This window comes from Parasteatoda tepidariorum, chromosome 2 (assembly GCF_043381705.1).
Source record: "Parasteatoda tepidariorum isolate YZ-2023 chromosome 2, CAS_Ptep_4.0, whole genome shotgun sequence".
NCBI classification, from domain to species: Eukaryota; Metazoa; Arthropoda; class Arachnida; order Araneae; family Theridiidae; genus Parasteatoda; species Parasteatoda tepidariorum.
Genome location: NC_092205.1, coordinates 45,449,174 through 45,467,087, shown reverse-complemented (window position 1 = coordinate 45,467,087; position 17,914 = coordinate 45,449,174). Strand labels below are relative to the sequence as shown.

The 17,914-nt window shown below is 26.2% G+C and overlaps 1 protein-coding gene across 2 annotated transcripts in view; it reads right to left on the bottom strand.

Annotated features, from left to right (window-relative positions):
* The window catches only part of LOC107453700 (lymphocyte cytosolic protein 2), a 63,529-nt gene that overhangs the window by 7,142 nt on the left and 38,473 nt on the right, over positions 1-17,914 (bottom strand). For both annotated transcript variants that reach the window (XM_016070619.4, XM_016070620.4), the window contains 11 exons: positions 12,895-12,948; positions 12,127-12,188; positions 11,551-11,615; positions 9,780-9,837; positions 8,451-8,565; positions 7,072-7,159; positions 3,687-3,807; positions 3,413-3,435; positions 3,251-3,278; positions 2,129-2,524; positions 250-321 (listed from right to left, as the gene is read on the bottom strand). In XM_016070619.4, the coding sequence (XP_015926105.2) occupies positions 250-321; positions 2,129-2,524; positions 3,251-3,278; positions 3,413-3,435; positions 3,687-3,807; positions 7,072-7,159; positions 8,451-8,565; positions 9,780-9,837; positions 11,551-11,615; positions 12,127-12,188; positions 12,895-12,948 (1,082 nt within the window). The remainder of the gene's footprint in view (positions 1-249; positions 322-2,128; positions 2,525-3,250; positions 3,279-3,412; positions 3,436-3,686; positions 3,808-7,071; positions 7,160-8,450; positions 8,566-9,779; positions 9,838-11,550; positions 11,616-12,126; positions 12,189-12,894; positions 12,949-17,914) is intronic.

The window sequence follows — 17,914 nt, the reverse complement described above, 5'->3', positions numbered from 1 at the left end:
TAAGACTAATAATCGAATTTGTAGCTATTTATTTATAACATTTCATGAAATAAAAAAAATTCTTAATAAACATTAAGAAAATAATTTGATTTTAATTCATGATTTCAATAATGATAAAAGTAGCTTGGCTAAAATGATTAAGCAAGTAGTACACCATAATTAAATTAGTACACTAGTATTTCAAACCTCTACAATGCAAATGATAACAAAATAAATCATCAGGTAAAAATGTCAACAAAGAATTATAACCTGTCTCTTCTAAGGCATTCAAAACAGACCGTGGTGGTAGAGGTGGTAAAGGCATAGTCTTCTTTACATCCCCTAAACACAAAAAAAATATTTTATGCTTTGACTGATACAAAAGTTACCAACAATTTACAGAGTTAAAAGAACATATACTTCAATAATACTAACTCAAATCTCAATGTACTGTCACAAGAAAAAATCAAGAGTTTTGGGGTGCATAATTGTTTATTAGGAAAAAAATAATGTAATTTAAAATTAAATGTAAAATATTCTTTAGAAACTCCAAATGAACTTAAGGTTCATTTAAAGAATTCATAGTTTAAAGTAAAAGAATTTAGTTTTGAATTTTCTATAAAATTCAAAACGTGATGATAATAGAGTAGAAGTTTCAAGAATGAATGGTCAACCGAATAAAGTAAAGAACACAGGTTATAGAGAGCAAAACGATATGAAATCAGAAATAGAAAAAGGCAAAGCAAATTGTGGGAAATGATGGGGGTTAATTTTTAATCAAGTAAGCAACTGAAAGTGTGTCCTATTGTATATGTGATCGAATCAGGGCTAATAACTCATTTTTATTTGTTATCTTTAATATCTAAAGAAATATGCTGCCAATTCTATTTTCACTAATGAGTGTATTCAAAGACCTGTCTTTTTGTCATTGTTTGCAATGTTTACATAATTCCTCATTAATTCCAAGTAAGGAGGAAAACTCAAGATTAATCCCTTTTTTTGGCAAAAAGTGCATACACGCACCAATTCAATAACTATATTTTTTTTTAAGACAGTGAAGTTTATTTTCCGCTAATTTTATTCTTCTCTTGTTTTCAAGGGTTCTAAAGACATTCATAAAATATTAGCAATTCAATTAGAGTAAACCCTTTCTGATGAGAAATTTTTAAACCAATTTTTAAACTTCTCAACTTGAAATGGTTATTAACAAATATGAATTTTTAAAAACATATAATTATTCCATTTGAAATTTATCATACTTTTCAAATGATTTAATGTTGCAAGTTCTGTAAATAAACTTTCATAAAAAAACAGTGTTCAACTAAATGGTTAGTCTATTAATTTGGCCAATGACATATACGCATTATTTTATTTCCTAAATAAAATATTATTTTTGAGGCATGAAACATTTTTGTCTTGATGAATGTAATTTGAGAATATTTCTCTGAAATGCATTATAAAATTTCTATGCTTGGCCTAAATTAGGTTAATGAGAACTTTGTGGCCTACTTTAACACCCAATAACACCTTAAAGTAATCAGATAAGTGAAACTGCTCATTCATGTAACAGAAACATATAAAATTTCATTCAACCACAGTTTCTTTTTCTTAATTTTTATTCATTACTTAGTTTACTTTTGCAGGTTTTTATGTAATACTATATTTTTTGTGGCTAATGTGAATATGATTATATATTTTTTTATTAGATTTCATCTTGATATGACAAAAATTCAAATGTTACTGTAACAAGTACAAACAACTTAACTATTTTACTTATTTAGCCCACCAAGCATTAAGCTCACAAGCTGAACTGTACTAAAAATATGCTTTCTTCTCGTTGGATAAAATTGGAACAATCAGGGTTTTAATATGCAGGAAAACTTACAGTTAAAAATTGGAGAAAATCAGAATAATGCTCTGAGGGTTAAAAAGCCAAAAAAGTTTAAATATGGTCACATCCCATTAACTCTTATGTTATACTTTAGGCATGATAATTAAGCACAAGACTAACACAAACACAAGACAAAAATAAAATTCAAAATTTCCTTTTAAATAAATTGGAATTTAAAATAAAAAATTATTAAATGAAGATATTACAGTTTAAATGAAGACAAACACTAAAAATTATAAGTTTTCTAAATCTGCTAACCATCTTTATCAGACGATGAAGACAATGAAGAATGACTTCCACTCAAAAATTTCATATTAGATGGACTAGTGGAAAAATTATCAACATTTCCTTTGTGTTGAGTCTTAGGAGAAGATGTAGGAGTGCTTGATCTTCTTCCCATCAAAGAACTTATAAAGCCTATATTAGGGGACGTTGTGGGAGGACTTGATTCAGCAGGATAATCATTGTTTGGTTTGATTGGAAGCTTAGGACGGCAAAATGTCTTTACACCATCTATTCTTTCATTACCAAGTAAGTTTTCTTTCAGTTTTAAGGGTTTTTGGGGCAGTGGAGGAGGTGAAACACTACCAGGACATTTTATATGCCTTGGTGGTAAAAGTGGTTTCTCTGACATAATTGATGAATTCATAGGAGCTGAAAAATAGTATTCATTAAAAAATATTTACATAAATAGCAAATACAAAACAATCGAACAATTTAAACTTTAATAAAAAAAAATAATGGGATATAAATATAAACAATTATTAGAAATGTATAAATATCAAACTAAAGACTTATAGAACATTTCAATTATGCCTGAATTATGATAAATAACAATGATGATGCCATTGAAAATAGAAATGGCAATTAGTATTTGTGGAAAACTAGTCTAATTTTTATCACTTAGTTTCTAATCTGCTTTTGAAATAGTCAAGTTCTTTATTTCATTTATTTTTTAGCTTTATTAGTTGCAGTAGTCATAAATGTGTTGATGTTCTCTACAACTAGCCCTTTCATGGATAATTAAGGCATTACTTAGAATGGCTATTTAATATTTTTAAAATGGTAGTTAAAATTTTTATGCATGCAAGCTGTAGGTTGTAAGCAGTCGCATAATTTTGCAGTCCAAAAATAACAGTCCAAACAGTCCAAAAATAAATAAATAAAATTTCACTCACAGAACTGTAAAATAAATTTAAATTAATAAATTTATGATATTGACTTTTCAGCTTAATAACATGTATTTCAAAGTTATAAGTCAAATTAAAAACTAGAGACTGTTTTTACTTTAAAAAATTTCAATTAATAATTAACATTAAAAGTTATAATGATCATAAATAGCTTAATCAAATTAATTAAATATGAAAAAAAGCAACTTACGATCAACAATTTCATAGTTTTCTTCAGGCTAAATATAAAAAATATGCTCTTTTAGTTTAAAACAGTCAAAATAAATAATTACTGTAACACTATGTTTCATATAAAATAATGAAATACATAAAGATAATTATAACCAAAATAAGTGACATGAAATATACTTACCGCTTCAACAATTTCATAAGTTTCTGAAATGTAAAAAAAAAAATTGCCTTTTAAAATGCTTATGAAAAATAAAAATTTATTCACAATAAATTATAATTAAGCTAAGTATAAGTAATTAAAACAAATTAGTTCAATGATATCTAGTTCTAACGACAAGTTTTGTTTTTAGTTAGTAACTAGATAAAACATAAATAATAAACTGTTTCATACTGTGAAATAGTAGCGCTCAAGAGCAGATTTTGATGTCATTATCATTTAAAATAAATTAACTTACCAATCACAGTCGTTTGATTTACAGTATTTTGCTGAAGAGATAAACTAGAAACGTTGACAGAAGCTGAAGATGAAACAATTGGAATTTCATAATCTTCTTGAGGTTCTTCTTGACTAAGTACCTATAATAACACAAAATCATTATACAATGAGTAAACACTAAACATATCAGCATTCATAAAAAATATATATATAGAAAAAATTAATAAATTAAACCGTCTATGTTATCTTCAAATGGTATGCAAAATTCCATGAAAAGCACTACTATTAATTTAGCGGATATCATGTTAGAGATTTTATTTTTGTTTCTAGTGTAACCATTACTAAAATCCGAAATATGTATTTCATTTTAAAATAAATAATAAATCTTAATACTAAAGAATGCTATTAATGTTAAACAAATGCAAATATTACCTGAAAAGAGATCAGAAAAAAATTTTATGAATAAAAACTGGAATTTATAATAATTTATATTACCCCAATTGAATTCACCGATTTATCTCATTATGAAATTAATGCTGAATATAAACTTTAATAGGTATACAAGCAACAAAATATGTGCAAGCAAATAGCCAAAACATATTATTAGATTAATTTTTCAACTAAAGAAAATACAAACAAGAAAGCAGAATGAGATTCTCAAAGATAGATGATTATCAAGTCTTGATATTGTTATTAAATATCATTGTTTTGCACATCCATTAGCTAAATGGTAAATTCATATTAATTTTAAAATTTATTCCTCTCATATCAAGACCTCAAACAAATATAACTGGCTACAATAGTAAGTAAAGTTCAAAAAGAGCTTTAGAAGAAATAAATGGAAAATATCTTATTGAAAAAAAAAATTCAAAAAACAATTCTTTCTATCAAAGAAAACATCAAAAAATTTTATTTCTTATGAGAAGAATAAATTGGATTTTATGAGCAGAAAACTTTCTTTCTGAATAAGAAAAAAATTTAACTTAACTTTTTTTTAAATGACAAAGAATAGTTTTAAAAGCAGGGAAATAATTTTCAACCCTTCAACCCTCTGTGGAAAATGATTCAGAATTTTCTTCGATTTGCTTGACTTTCTCAAAGAATTACATTGGAGAAACCAGTTTTTAATAATAAGAAACAATTAATTAAAATTTCCAAAAAGCTAAGACGAATGATCAAATGGTTAAATATATAATATATATGAAATCAAAACACAACAATTATAGAAAAACCTATCAGTAAAATTAGAATTTGTACTTATTGTGATACAACTGGAATTATAACATCAACTATAAAAGTTTTCATTGGAATTAACAGATTTTAGCAGCAACTGTTTTTTCTCTTCTTTCAAAATCAAAACAATTTTATAATTAGAGAATATAAAATTCATAAATCAAACTACAAGGAAAAGTTACTTTGTTATTAAATTTAAATTTGAAACAGACAATGATAAAATTACTGATGTTTATACAACTATATTTGATGTTTCAAAACTAATATCTATACTACATCAATCTCTACTTAAATCTAAAATAATTGTGGTGTTCTTAATGTTAACCAAACTAGTGCTGCCACCACGTTTTTTATTTTATTTATTCGACTTCAAAATGACGAAAAAAAGTTATTAATAAATATATAACTATGCTGGGAAAAATTTAAGAAAACCTATTTTCCAGGTTTCTGTAACTTGCTAATTAATTGTTTCAGTGTATGACATATTTCCTTTTTGTAAGTAGCTAAGTATTTATGTCGAACTCAGGTTTTGCCAACTTAAAGGTATACATATTTTACTATCAATAAGAGTTTGGTGCCATGTAGAACAAATATTTATAAAAATTAATGACAATAATTTAACTCTAAGATAACATTAATTTAAATAATTAAATAAAGACATTATATTTTTTCTTTATTTATCAAACCAATAAAAATTTCACTAATTTTCAAAATTTTACTTTTTTATTTTAAATATACTATTTAGTTGAGGAGAAGAACAAAACTGAAAGCACCATATTAGAAAATATAAGAGTGTTGCTTAAGAAGGGTATAAATAATGGATGACATAGAAAAAAGTAAAATGCAGCCAAAAAGTATGAAAATTTATTAGATAAACATTAAATACTATACTAAATTATGGATAAATTAAATCCTGGAATGAAGTGACTTAACAGAAATGTGAAGAAAAAAACTATGAAAATGCACATAATTTATTACATGATCATGATACAAAAATTAAAAGTCATGAATTATTTAGACTAGTTTTATGAATTATTTAGATTAGTTTAGTATAATATAACATTAAATATTATACTAAACTATGGATAAATTAAATCCTGGAATGAAGTGATTAAACAGAAATGAGAAAAAAAACCATGGGAATGCACCAAATTTATTACATGATTGTGATACAAAAATTAAAAGTTATGAATTATTCAGCATAAATGCAAAAGAATTATAAAGTAAAACAGATTTCAAATGATAAAAGCAGATAAAAATAAGAAAAGCAAATAAAATAAATAGATTTTAACTTAAAAAAACATTTGTATTGATTACATACTTTATAAGATAAAGATTAACAAATTTTTTTAAATAAATGGTAACTAAAAAAAATTATTTTAAAACGAGGAGTTTAAAATATAAATTGGTATTATCTCTAAATATTCTTTAAAAAAATTTTAGAGCAAAAAATTCATGACATGTAAAAAATTCCATAAGGAAACAGAAAAAATATTACTATTAAAATAAATATTAGAAAAAAAATTATCATTAAAATTAATAATTTATATAAATACTGGGAATATATTCATTCATTGTTTATTCTCCACAGTGAATTGTAACCCTAGAATTTCATCATATAATTAGAATGTAAGCATATAAGGTATGAAAAGAGCAAAGCTTAAATATTTACATATTCATGATATTTCATAATGGTATTTCACTCTTAATACACATATATTTTTACAAACTTTGTGAAAGGTAAAAAATGTATGCACTTCAGAGCACTCAAATTAATATTCATGGGAGAGAAAAAAACGTCCCCAAATTCTGACTACTCATTTTAGACGTCAATAAGCACAGGGAGGAATAACAACTTAAACTAAGTTTATTTGTCTCAAAGGAAATTAATGGATCAGTTTCCTGAAAATGTAGAATCATCTTCAAACTTGCTCTTCAAAAAAACTGTTTTTAGATGATTTGATCCCCAATTTGTTTTTATTGACCTGATAGAGAATTTTCAGAGTTTAGAATTTTAATGATTGGTCACTTTCTCCTTTTTCACATAAGTACTAATGAGTGGCTTTTAATACACGTTTTTTTACTTAAATTGTTTTACAAAGATTTTACAAATATAAACTATGGCAGCAAATTACAGAACATCTTACATATTAACTTTTTAACAAACAAACCTGAGAGACTGGTGGTGGTGGAGGTTGACTGGGTGGTCTTTTAAGAGGTGGTCTAGAAACACAAGTTGTTTGATTTGAATTCCTTGTGCTGTAGTAAAATGAAAAGCAATTAATAAATCAGACAAATTAATAAAAAAAGAAAACTTCTGAAATCTTATTTATAAATAATGTCTCAAAAAATCTTTTAAGATAGAATAACTGTAATATGATGCAAACAAAACATAACTATAATTTTAAAAAATATTTTTTTTTGTATTATACATAATAAACATGTAAAATAACACATAATACATATTATCTTTAGAATATAATATTATTACATTACAATACTATATAATAATACAATATTATAATAATGCAACAATTATTATATGCATTATAATTAAGAAACTGTTTTTGAATTTAGTGTTATTTTCATGATTTAAAAAAATTCGAACTAATTTCATAGTAAGATGGGGGGGAAAGTATAATAAATAAAAAGAAAACTTTGAAAAAATTTAATTTAAACTGACATAAATAAAATCTATGTATGTAGTTACTAACAGTAGCAGATTCAGATGGAGGCTAACGTGGCAATCACCATCTCTGTGCAACTTTCAGTTGATCATGATCACCATTGCAGTGTCACAACTAACAGAAAATACGACATGAGTTCAGAAAATTTATTTCAGAACTTTATACACAAATACTAAAGCGAAAAAAAACATCACTTCAGAAGATAGAAAAAAATCAGAAGACAGAAAGGAAAAAAAATTATCACTTTAAAAAAAATCAGAAGATAGGGAGAGAAAAAACTATCACTATAAAAAAATCAGAAGAGAGAATAAAACTATCACTTTAAAAACATCAGTAGAGAGTTAAAAACAATCTAACTGTCCCTTTAAAAAAAATCAGGAGAGGGAAAAAAACTAACTATCACTTTTAAAAAATCAGAAGAGAAGAAAAAAATAATCATAGATCATGATTAACTCGATCAAGTTATCTAACCACAGCTCGAGACAATTTTTAATAAATTCTGCTCTAAGCTCTGTTTTGTTAAAATACGCTTGTTACATTACACCACCATTAGAACTAGTGAACACTAGATCTAATAGTGAAATATTTTCAAAAAGTTATAAAATATAGCATTAGTAAATAAATATAAAAATAATAAATTATACAAAAAAGTGACATCGATCATATAAAAATAAAAATCAATAATTATTAAATCACCTCTGTTGCAATTATATTTGAAACTATTTAAGGCTTTACAAGTAATACATAACACATAAAATACATAAATATTTAAAAAGTTGACCACGTTTTCTTATTTATTAGTTTGAATAGTAGTAATAATTTAAACTAAAATATAAACTAGTAATAATAGCCACTTTTCTCACATTATTGATTCAGCAACAGATTTAGGAACAATTGAAATATCTGGAGGTTTTGGAATGGTTTTTTCTCTCGGAATTTCATGAATAGGAGAGCTTCCACTAGATTTGCTTTCACACTCTGAAAGACAGAATTAGAGGTAATATATGAAAAATTACTAGTAGTGAAAAATAAATTAATAAAATAGACTTAAAAAAAATATCGAAAAGAACATTTCAAACTGAGTCAAGATCACCTTGAGGGTTACTTTCATTAAGAAGAATTAATCAATAAATCTATCTATTATTAAAAAAATATTGCTTAGTACATTATATTTAAAAAAAATTATCTTCTTCTTGAGTTAATGTTCTTAATCTTCTTATTGGAGGGTACAATGAATCTAGTTGTTGTTGTCATTCTATGCCATTAAAGCAAAAGGAGTGCGCTTCTTGCTTCCCAGTGGCTCCATCTATGGCTAAGAATTCGACTACTGCCACACAGATACGTCACAAACCGTTTATGGATTGGACCCATTCATTCATCCACAGATCGTAATTTTGACCTGAACTAGAGAACGATACCTATAGAGGTATGATTTGATATGGGAACATGGTGGACTTTGTGACCTTACAGATTTAACGTGCACCAGTCACCACAACATGGGAAGTTTTCCTGTGGCGGAAATTGAAAGCACGACCTCAGACACGAGACCAACGCCCTACCAACCAAGCTATCCCGGCCCTGAATTAATTTAGTTTTTGTATGAATTGATAATAACTTATATCTCCAATAAATAAACAATATATGAATTTGTCTTAAAAATTTAAAACTCCCAACTTAATACTTAAAAAACATCATTATTTAATATACAATAAATACTAAGTTCTTCACCTAATAACTATTAATAAGTAATTATTTGTCATTGAAAAAATTTGATTATTTTTTTTTTAAAAGAGAAAAGTTTAAAATATGTATTATAGAAAACCAAATAAGAATTAGAGAAAACATATTTCATCAAAACCAATGAACCAATATAAAACATTAAAAGTAAAATAATATTAAAAGTAAGATAAAAGGTAAGTTAAAAACTTTCAAGAAAAAGAATGAGGAAATGTTTGTATAGAGTTTTTGATTCGGTTTGATTATATATCTTATAAGACAATATAGAGTTAGCTATTGAAGATGTTAGTGAAGATACTAATATTAAAAAAATTAACAAAAACACTACAATTAATATATTTTGAGCTATTTCAGCAAAGAGCATTTGGAATCATTTTTTAACATTTCAGATGTTAATAATCGTTTAGTCCAGTTTTACGGAAAAAAATGTACACCTAATTACTCAAAACAATTACCTGGTGATGGTGGAATAATACTATTATTGTTAACTTCAAGAGATTCTTCACTAACTACCTAAAAGAGAAAGTATAAATTTTAAATTAAAAGTTACAGTGTATTGATACAATTGCTTAGCCTACTTTTTCTTTCTTATTTTCACTAAATCAGGAGCAACTAATTGCTTTTAATAATATTTAGTCTCTGCCTAATTAACAACGCTTTGCTTAAACAAAGTGAATAATTTTTACACGTATATGTACCCCAAAATAATTAATAGTTAAACTAATGAAATAAATGTCTCGGACATTAAATATTTTATTACTTATAACAAATTTGAATTTTTCAGAAATTTCTAAACATAAAACAAAATCTTCACATAAAAATAATTATTTTTTCCATTTTAAATAAATAAATTACACTTGACTGTCATATTGCTATAAAAATAATAGATTTAAAAATGACTAAGAAATAACAGATGAAGACTTTAGAGAAATATTGTGATAAACAGCATTTCTTTAAAAGTGACATTGTTAACCCTTTAATGCAGAATTTTTATGAAACATATTTTTCATACTTTTTTCTATAATACATTTAGAATTTTAATAATTTATAGTTACGAAATACAACATGAAATGCCTGTGTCCATTTCTGCTTTAAAGGAAAAATCCTCCAAACACTGCTGACTTCCAAACAAAATTTTTCAAATTTGCAGTTATTTAAATCTAAAAGAACAGTTATTCATCAATGAAATTTCTTTAATTAGCAAAGTCAATTATTGAAAAAATTTTGAATATGATTGAAAAAAAAATTTCTAACTACTTTTTTTGGATTATATATTTTAATACATATATAATTCTCATAATCTAACAGTTTTTTTTAACTATTAGTTTTTTTTTATAATTAAAAAATTATCAAAATATATTTTTGCTTGTAATTTGAGTGTCAGAAAAAATATACATAAAAGGGACACCGGTATGCCATCTGCGTGAAAGGGTTAAACCAAACTGTTCCATAGTATTTTTCACAGACAAGTACTTTTTAAGTTTCAAGAATTTCCACTAAATAACAGCACAAAACACACAAAATTCTTTCAGAAACGTGGAAATCTTGATGTTCTATAAATTTTGTCAAAAAATCTTTCTGTGATCATATTGCTCCAAGCCCCTAATTTTTCAGATATGAATAAATGTTTAATCATTTTATTGCTTAAACCTTATGAAAGCATAAAATTTCACTAGAATACAAAGCATTTTTATAAAAACCGAAAACATTTATCATATAAAGAAGTAGGAAACTCTATTCTGATCTTAATAAATTGAAGGTACCCATGGGGGTACTCTGGAAGTACTTTGGGGGAATAAAAAACTATTACCACAGTACCTAGATTAATGCATGAGGTACCTATTGCCACGATTAATTAATTTTCTCTGGCGACATTAATATTTCAATTCATTAATAATTATATTAAAAATTATAATATAAAAGTTAATAATTATAATATAATAATTAATAATTATAATAAATTAATTAATAATTATAATATAATAATTAATAATTATAATATAATAATTAATAATTATAATATAACAANTAGAGCACTTATTAACAACATGCAATTTTTAGTATAGTATCATGAAAATTTTTTAACTAAATAATGAAATTGTGGAATAAAAATGTCAAATATATAATAAATGATATAAAGAGGATTAACACAGTATTATTGATAAGAAATTTTTAAAAATTTTTGCACAAAATGTTGCTTTGAAATAATCGTTATAAATTTTTTACTTCATCATCACTGTCTTCAAAATCACTACCCCAATCATCAAAGTCATCTTCGCTGTCATAATTCCCTGTAAAACAAATAAAATAATAATGATTACTAAATAAAATCGAAAAAAAGTTAATGTATTAAAAAAATTATATAAAATCACAAAATCAGTGTGATTTTGAATGCCAATCTGCACGGAAGGAGTCGCATACACATATAAATTTCACGTATTTAAAATACAGCCGTAGTCGACTATACGTCAAACATAAACGGTATAACATAATCTAAATATATTGATCCAAATGTGCTATGAGCTAAATCTATAAAAATGGAAAGATTATTAGGACACCTTAGGATCATGTGACCCGATTTTATGTGAGGAAGGCAAAAAACACAAAAATAATATGATAAAATCAAACGCAAGCAGATTTTTTCGATGTTCTACGAAGAATATAGTTGTTCTTTAGTATTGCAATGTATTTATTATGTTTACATGTCAAACAAAGAATCAAAGAAAGAATAAAAATAATCAACAAAGAATAAAAATATACTTTAAGAATCCATTAAAAAAAATGGTGAAAAAATATACGTACCGTTTGTTTCAGATGAATGGGAATGAGAGCTTCCTTGTCCATGCTTTAAATTTTTTGCAATTCTGTTTTAAAACCAAAAAAAAAAAATTCATAAGCAAATTAAATACTGAAAAAAAACAATAAAGTATAAAGAATAACCCTAAATATATTTACTTCAAATATAAAAAAGATATTCTTTATTTATTGGTATGTTATTGTTATGCCATCAACTAAACATACATAAAAAAAAATTATAAATAGTTAAGAAATTACGAAAAAAAAAGAAGGAAATGTAATTCATCAAAATAAAATTTACTTAAGAATTATTTGAAATTCAAAAATTTTATTTATCTGAAAATTAAATTGATTTAATCAGAAAAAAAAACTGAATACGATGAAAGATAAAAATTGAAGTTTCTAAGGGGAAGAATAGTTTATATCCATTTTTGACAATAATTACGACTGAATCGCCATCTATGAAGATTGCTAAGTTTTGACTAATCATTAAGGTGAAAATAGGTTCTCCCTGCGAGTTATTACACAGTTAAATTGGGATGTTCTGTAGAAAAACGTTTCCTGTCCGTTTTTGAGATTCGTTTTTTCTCAAAATTAACTTTCATGGACATAAACCATTCTTTCTCCTTGATCTTTAGCTACTTTAATAGCCCACAACTTCCAATAACTTTTAAGCTAAAAGAATTAACGAAAAAACGACCAATAAAAAGTTTAACTGATATAAAATCAAATAGTATAAAAATAGGAAATAATCAGGCTACAACAAAATATTACCTTTTTGCATTTGAAGCTTGTGATTTACATTCTTGAACACATTTCGCTATTTGTCTGTAACAAAGAAAGTATAATTTAGTTCCTTATCAAAATATAAACAACTATTTATCATTCATTATCTTAACTTAGGATACATGGACACAATTATCTTAATGTTATTTACAACTTCACAGTTCACAGAATCTTTTAAATAAATAAATTTAAAAAGAGATGAACTCTGCCCACTATATTTATATTTAACATAAGATAAAGCAACCGTAAATGTTTGAAATTATCACGATAGTTTTCGAATTAAATTTTTAATATCTGTACTTTTATAAATTTATAATATCATAACAGTTAAAATTATTAAAATTATAACATTGGTCACAGAGTAGTTGAAATATTTGTAAATTATAATGTGTGTCACACACGCCGACACAAAGAGATCGAGACTTTTTACACAAATAAATTTATGTAATGCTATAAAATCAAAATTTATAATTCCACATCAGTTACGGCACAACGTTCGGTATATTTATAAACTGGACTTCGTTGTGAATTTCTATGCCCAAAATTTTAAAGGATACTGATTTGATAGTGTCATAAAGTTAGGTATAGTCTGTCAACGGTAAGAACTCCCCCCGCCACAAAGTATGAGGCCGTCTGCTGCTATGGAAACAAGAATAGTGCATTTCAGGGAGGGTAGCATCTCTTCACTCTAGGGCTAGCCCAGTAGACCGAAGGAAAATATTCTGTTTCTCTCGCCGACCCGAGACAAAACCTGTCCTAAACAATGACCCCACATCCCTACTTGAAATAGTTATACCTAGTTACCATAGTCACCGCCACGGGTACAGACGAATGTCTAGAGGAGTTCTTACATTAGACAAACTATAAAGCTTCATTTTTTACATTAAAGTCTTATCAATAAAGCACATTGGAAACAATAAAGACTCAGATAATGCATGGGGTCACTTAGTTAAAGCTGCAACTGTTATTTACGACTAGAAAAAAAGCTGAAAAAATATGATACAGGATGTTTAAAAAAAAAATATATAAAACAAAATTAGTTGCACTTAAGTTTTTACATTTTTTTAATTAAAAAGAATCCAAACTAATTTGCAACACTTGGTAATGCTACGTATTTAAATAATATCAATCGAAAAAAAATTTTTTTTGTTCTATTCTATTTGAAAAATATTATATGCGTTTATCAAAATATCAATAAAAATTTTCTGAAATTGTTGATTTCTGACCTTAATGTCGCATGACACACTATGAAAACGAATAAGCAATAACATTACTCTCTTTTAATTATATAGATAGTTATTTCAAAAATTATAAATTTTTTCAAGTCTTTTAATATATTTTTTTCTCAACTTTTTTTTGTTCTTTGCTTCAATTAGTCTGTAACATATCTTTGTTTTCAAAAGTAGATTCATTCTAGAAGTTCCTAAAAAAGGAGGGGAAAGTTAGCAATTAGCCCCAGGGCTTTCAAATCGGGGGAGGGCTAGGTATCTCGCTTGCAAATTGTTTTATCCTTACGTAAGTCAGTTTATACATTTGTGCTCCCTTTCACCACCTGCTTGTCTTGCATAAAATAATAGACTTTTAAACGTGACAGCTGTTTCTAAAACATCTGCAAAAATTTCGCAGGTGTCTTTTTTATCGAATACATTGCTATGATTACCTTCAATGTATTGAAAATACAGGTAATGAGCTTTTTTTTAATAATAATAATAATTGGATCATAGACAATGTGGTTTTTTATTTTAAAAAAACTGTAGCCAGAACATTTTATTTGGAAAATTTAACATGTTTTGAAAACTAAAATTTTGCATAGGTGCTTTTAGGAACTGGGGTTTCATTTTTTAAAAATTAGCACAGTAATTCTGAAATTCTATCCAGATCATACACACTTTGAAACGGAGGTCTAGATTTTCAAAGTACTACTAAACGATCTTTAGCAAATCGAATATTTGGGGTTGGCGAGTAAGTTTTGTCTTACAAAAGGTTTTGTTTCAAATCAAAAATCGCGAGTTTTTAGTTGACAAATATTAAAAACGGGATGCAATAGTTTCAGAATTTAAGAGGCAGAATAACTAAACATGCAAATATGTACATCACAGAAAGACTTTAATTTATGTCATCAGATGTGTTAAAATCCCTGCATGTTTTTTGATGCCTTGGATGGGCCTTCCAAAGAAAAATAATTCTTGATGAATTCGGAATAGAGGAGATAAAGAATCTCTTCCCGTATTTAAACCCAAATCTTTTTAATGAACAATTGGATATTTTTTTTAGCAGAGTGGGCAAAATATGTCTATGTTCGCTTCAAAAACAGATACAACTCGAATGCTGGGTAAATTTAACAGTGAAGAAACTTTAGCGAAATTCCGGAAGAAGGCAAATGTTATGCAGATCATAACATTTGTGTGCTGTTCTATCAGTAGTCACAGTTTCCTGTAAGAGAGGCTCCAGTTGTCACGATAGACTGAAGACAGATTGAAATAGAAACTCTTTGATGAAATAGGACACTTGATGATTTGCTCAGAATTTCTATAAGCTTACACTCCCTCCCACAATAGAATTTGATGCTAGGTCTGAATTTGACAAATGGAATTTTAGTAGCAAAAGGCAGTGGTATACAAATATGAAGTGTTAAAAGTATGTCCTAACTCTTAATGGACCAATGCTGCCATATAAGCTGCATTTATTGGGTCAAATACTGAGCATATGATGGCTAAAATCATTTATTATTGTTATCACCCTTATTGTTATCATATTTGCAATGAAGGGCGCCGGCAGCGGGGTGTAAGAGGGTGCACTTGCACCCCTTGGCTTTTTTTTAAAAACAATTAAAGAGATACAGAAAAACAAATTTGTTATAAAATTTTTTCATTAAAAATATTTTTATTCAAAAAGAAATAATTAAGTAATTATTGATACATAACAATTAAAAAAATTTTTAATCAAACAAGAATTGTAATCGTCTGATTTGCTGTCCAAATCTGTTTATAACTTTTTCAATGAATTCTGAGTCATCTTTGATTCTTTTCTTATGCACACTGAGAATGCACAAACTTGGCAGATATCTAAGCTATATTTTTAAATTTTATTTAATNTTTAATGATATATGGGTAAAACTGGAACCATTGAAACTTTTTAAAACTAATATCAATATTTTTTAGCAATAAACATGTTCCAATTTTTCATTATTAACCTTTACGGTCATGGTCAACAAAACGTTCTTTATACTACATCTGTTAACATTTTGAAACTTGATTTTATTTTTCATTGCCGAGCAAAAATTCAGTTTGGCTAAAACCTTAGAACTAAAATTTCATGGCCTGGTTTACCGTGAAGTTGCTTCACTAACATATTTTCCGTTATTTTGAACTGCATACATAAACAACATCGTTATGTAATAAAGATAAAGTTAAAAATACTTTGTTTTAAACAAATGTGGAAAAAATATTTATTTATTTGTTTTTACTTATTACGTTTCTTGTTTTATTTACTTATTACTAATAGTTTAAATTGTAATGTGTATCAGCTCTTGTGTTTGCAACTTGTGGTACGCTCAAGAAAAATTCTACAAATTCAAACATTTTGAAGTTATATAAGGTGACATATGCACCGAATGTGATTTTATTAAACTAGTTACAGTTTAAGTTCTTGTTATAATTTTACTTTAGACATAAAGTTTGTGATACATAAAAAAAAACAATAAACTTTAATTTATGTATCGTGAAATAATTGCCTCACTTGATTTTTTAAACATACTCATATGAGTTTATGATGATTTTCCGAGAATTTTCTTTCATGTAAAAACTTGTTTAATAGTACCAAAAGATATAAAATTATTTAATAAAAGTCAAAAAATATTACATTTTAAAATATTTATAAACAAATGAGTATCTAAATATTTAACGAAACAATATCTATTTTTATAGAAAAACATCAGCATGTACTTTTTATAAATACAATATTGAAAATAGCGAATTATATTTACTAGAAAAATATAACAACTCATAATGAAAAAAAATATTCTTTTTACTTTCATGGACGTTTTACTTTCCTTAAGAAAAACAAAAAAAAGTCTTTAAGTAGCAAAATTAAGCATAACATTAATAGCAAAATAAAACATTAGCAATTACAATTTAAATATATAATATAGCTTAGAATAAATATAGTTTAATTTTTTAATAGTAAGTAAACTTTAGAAAGCTTTTAAAATTAAGTACAAGGACCTTAAAAAGTTATACCTACTTTGAACACGCAAAAAAATAATTAATTACAACAGTGAAACACGATTTTAATCTTCAAAATATTCACACTTTACACAAAATAATCAATTGTGGAAGAACATATTTATGTTGGACACTTAAATACCATGACGCTAATGATGCCGAAAGTAAACAAAAATTAAAAATGACTCTTTAAAATTTAATGCTCAATGACAAATTTTGTGAGTATGGCTTAAAAAGCCATTCGGTTATCGAATCAAGCTTTTTAGTACTCAAAATGTGGACTTCATTAGCACCGAAATGTAATGAGCAAGATTTTATAATATATCACAGTATAAAGCAACTAAACAAAGAAAAATGAAATTCCCAGCCAAATAAACAGAAACAACGTGTTTGAACAGCTGCCAAATGCGAGGCCTTCTCACTTTGAATAATAGTGCAATAAACAAAACCCACCCCTGCAAGTTACACTGCAGGTTGTTTTGTATGCCATGAAGGACAAACGATAAGCGATGATTTTGATAAGTATATGAATTCAGCATAATACTATTCGGAAATAAACAAAAAAAAAAGTGTATGAATGAAAAGGTTTCGAAATGTGAAAAAATAATCCGCGTTGTTCTGCAAACTAATGAATAAACTATAGAATTCTACTGCGCTGTAACTTTTTAATTGCTACTAGGTTATAAATAAGGGCATAATAAGCTAGAAAAATCGAGTGACTTTTTTTCGCGATGCTTTCATTAATAAAAACTTCTTTTCGTTTATTAAAAAAAAAAAAAAACATT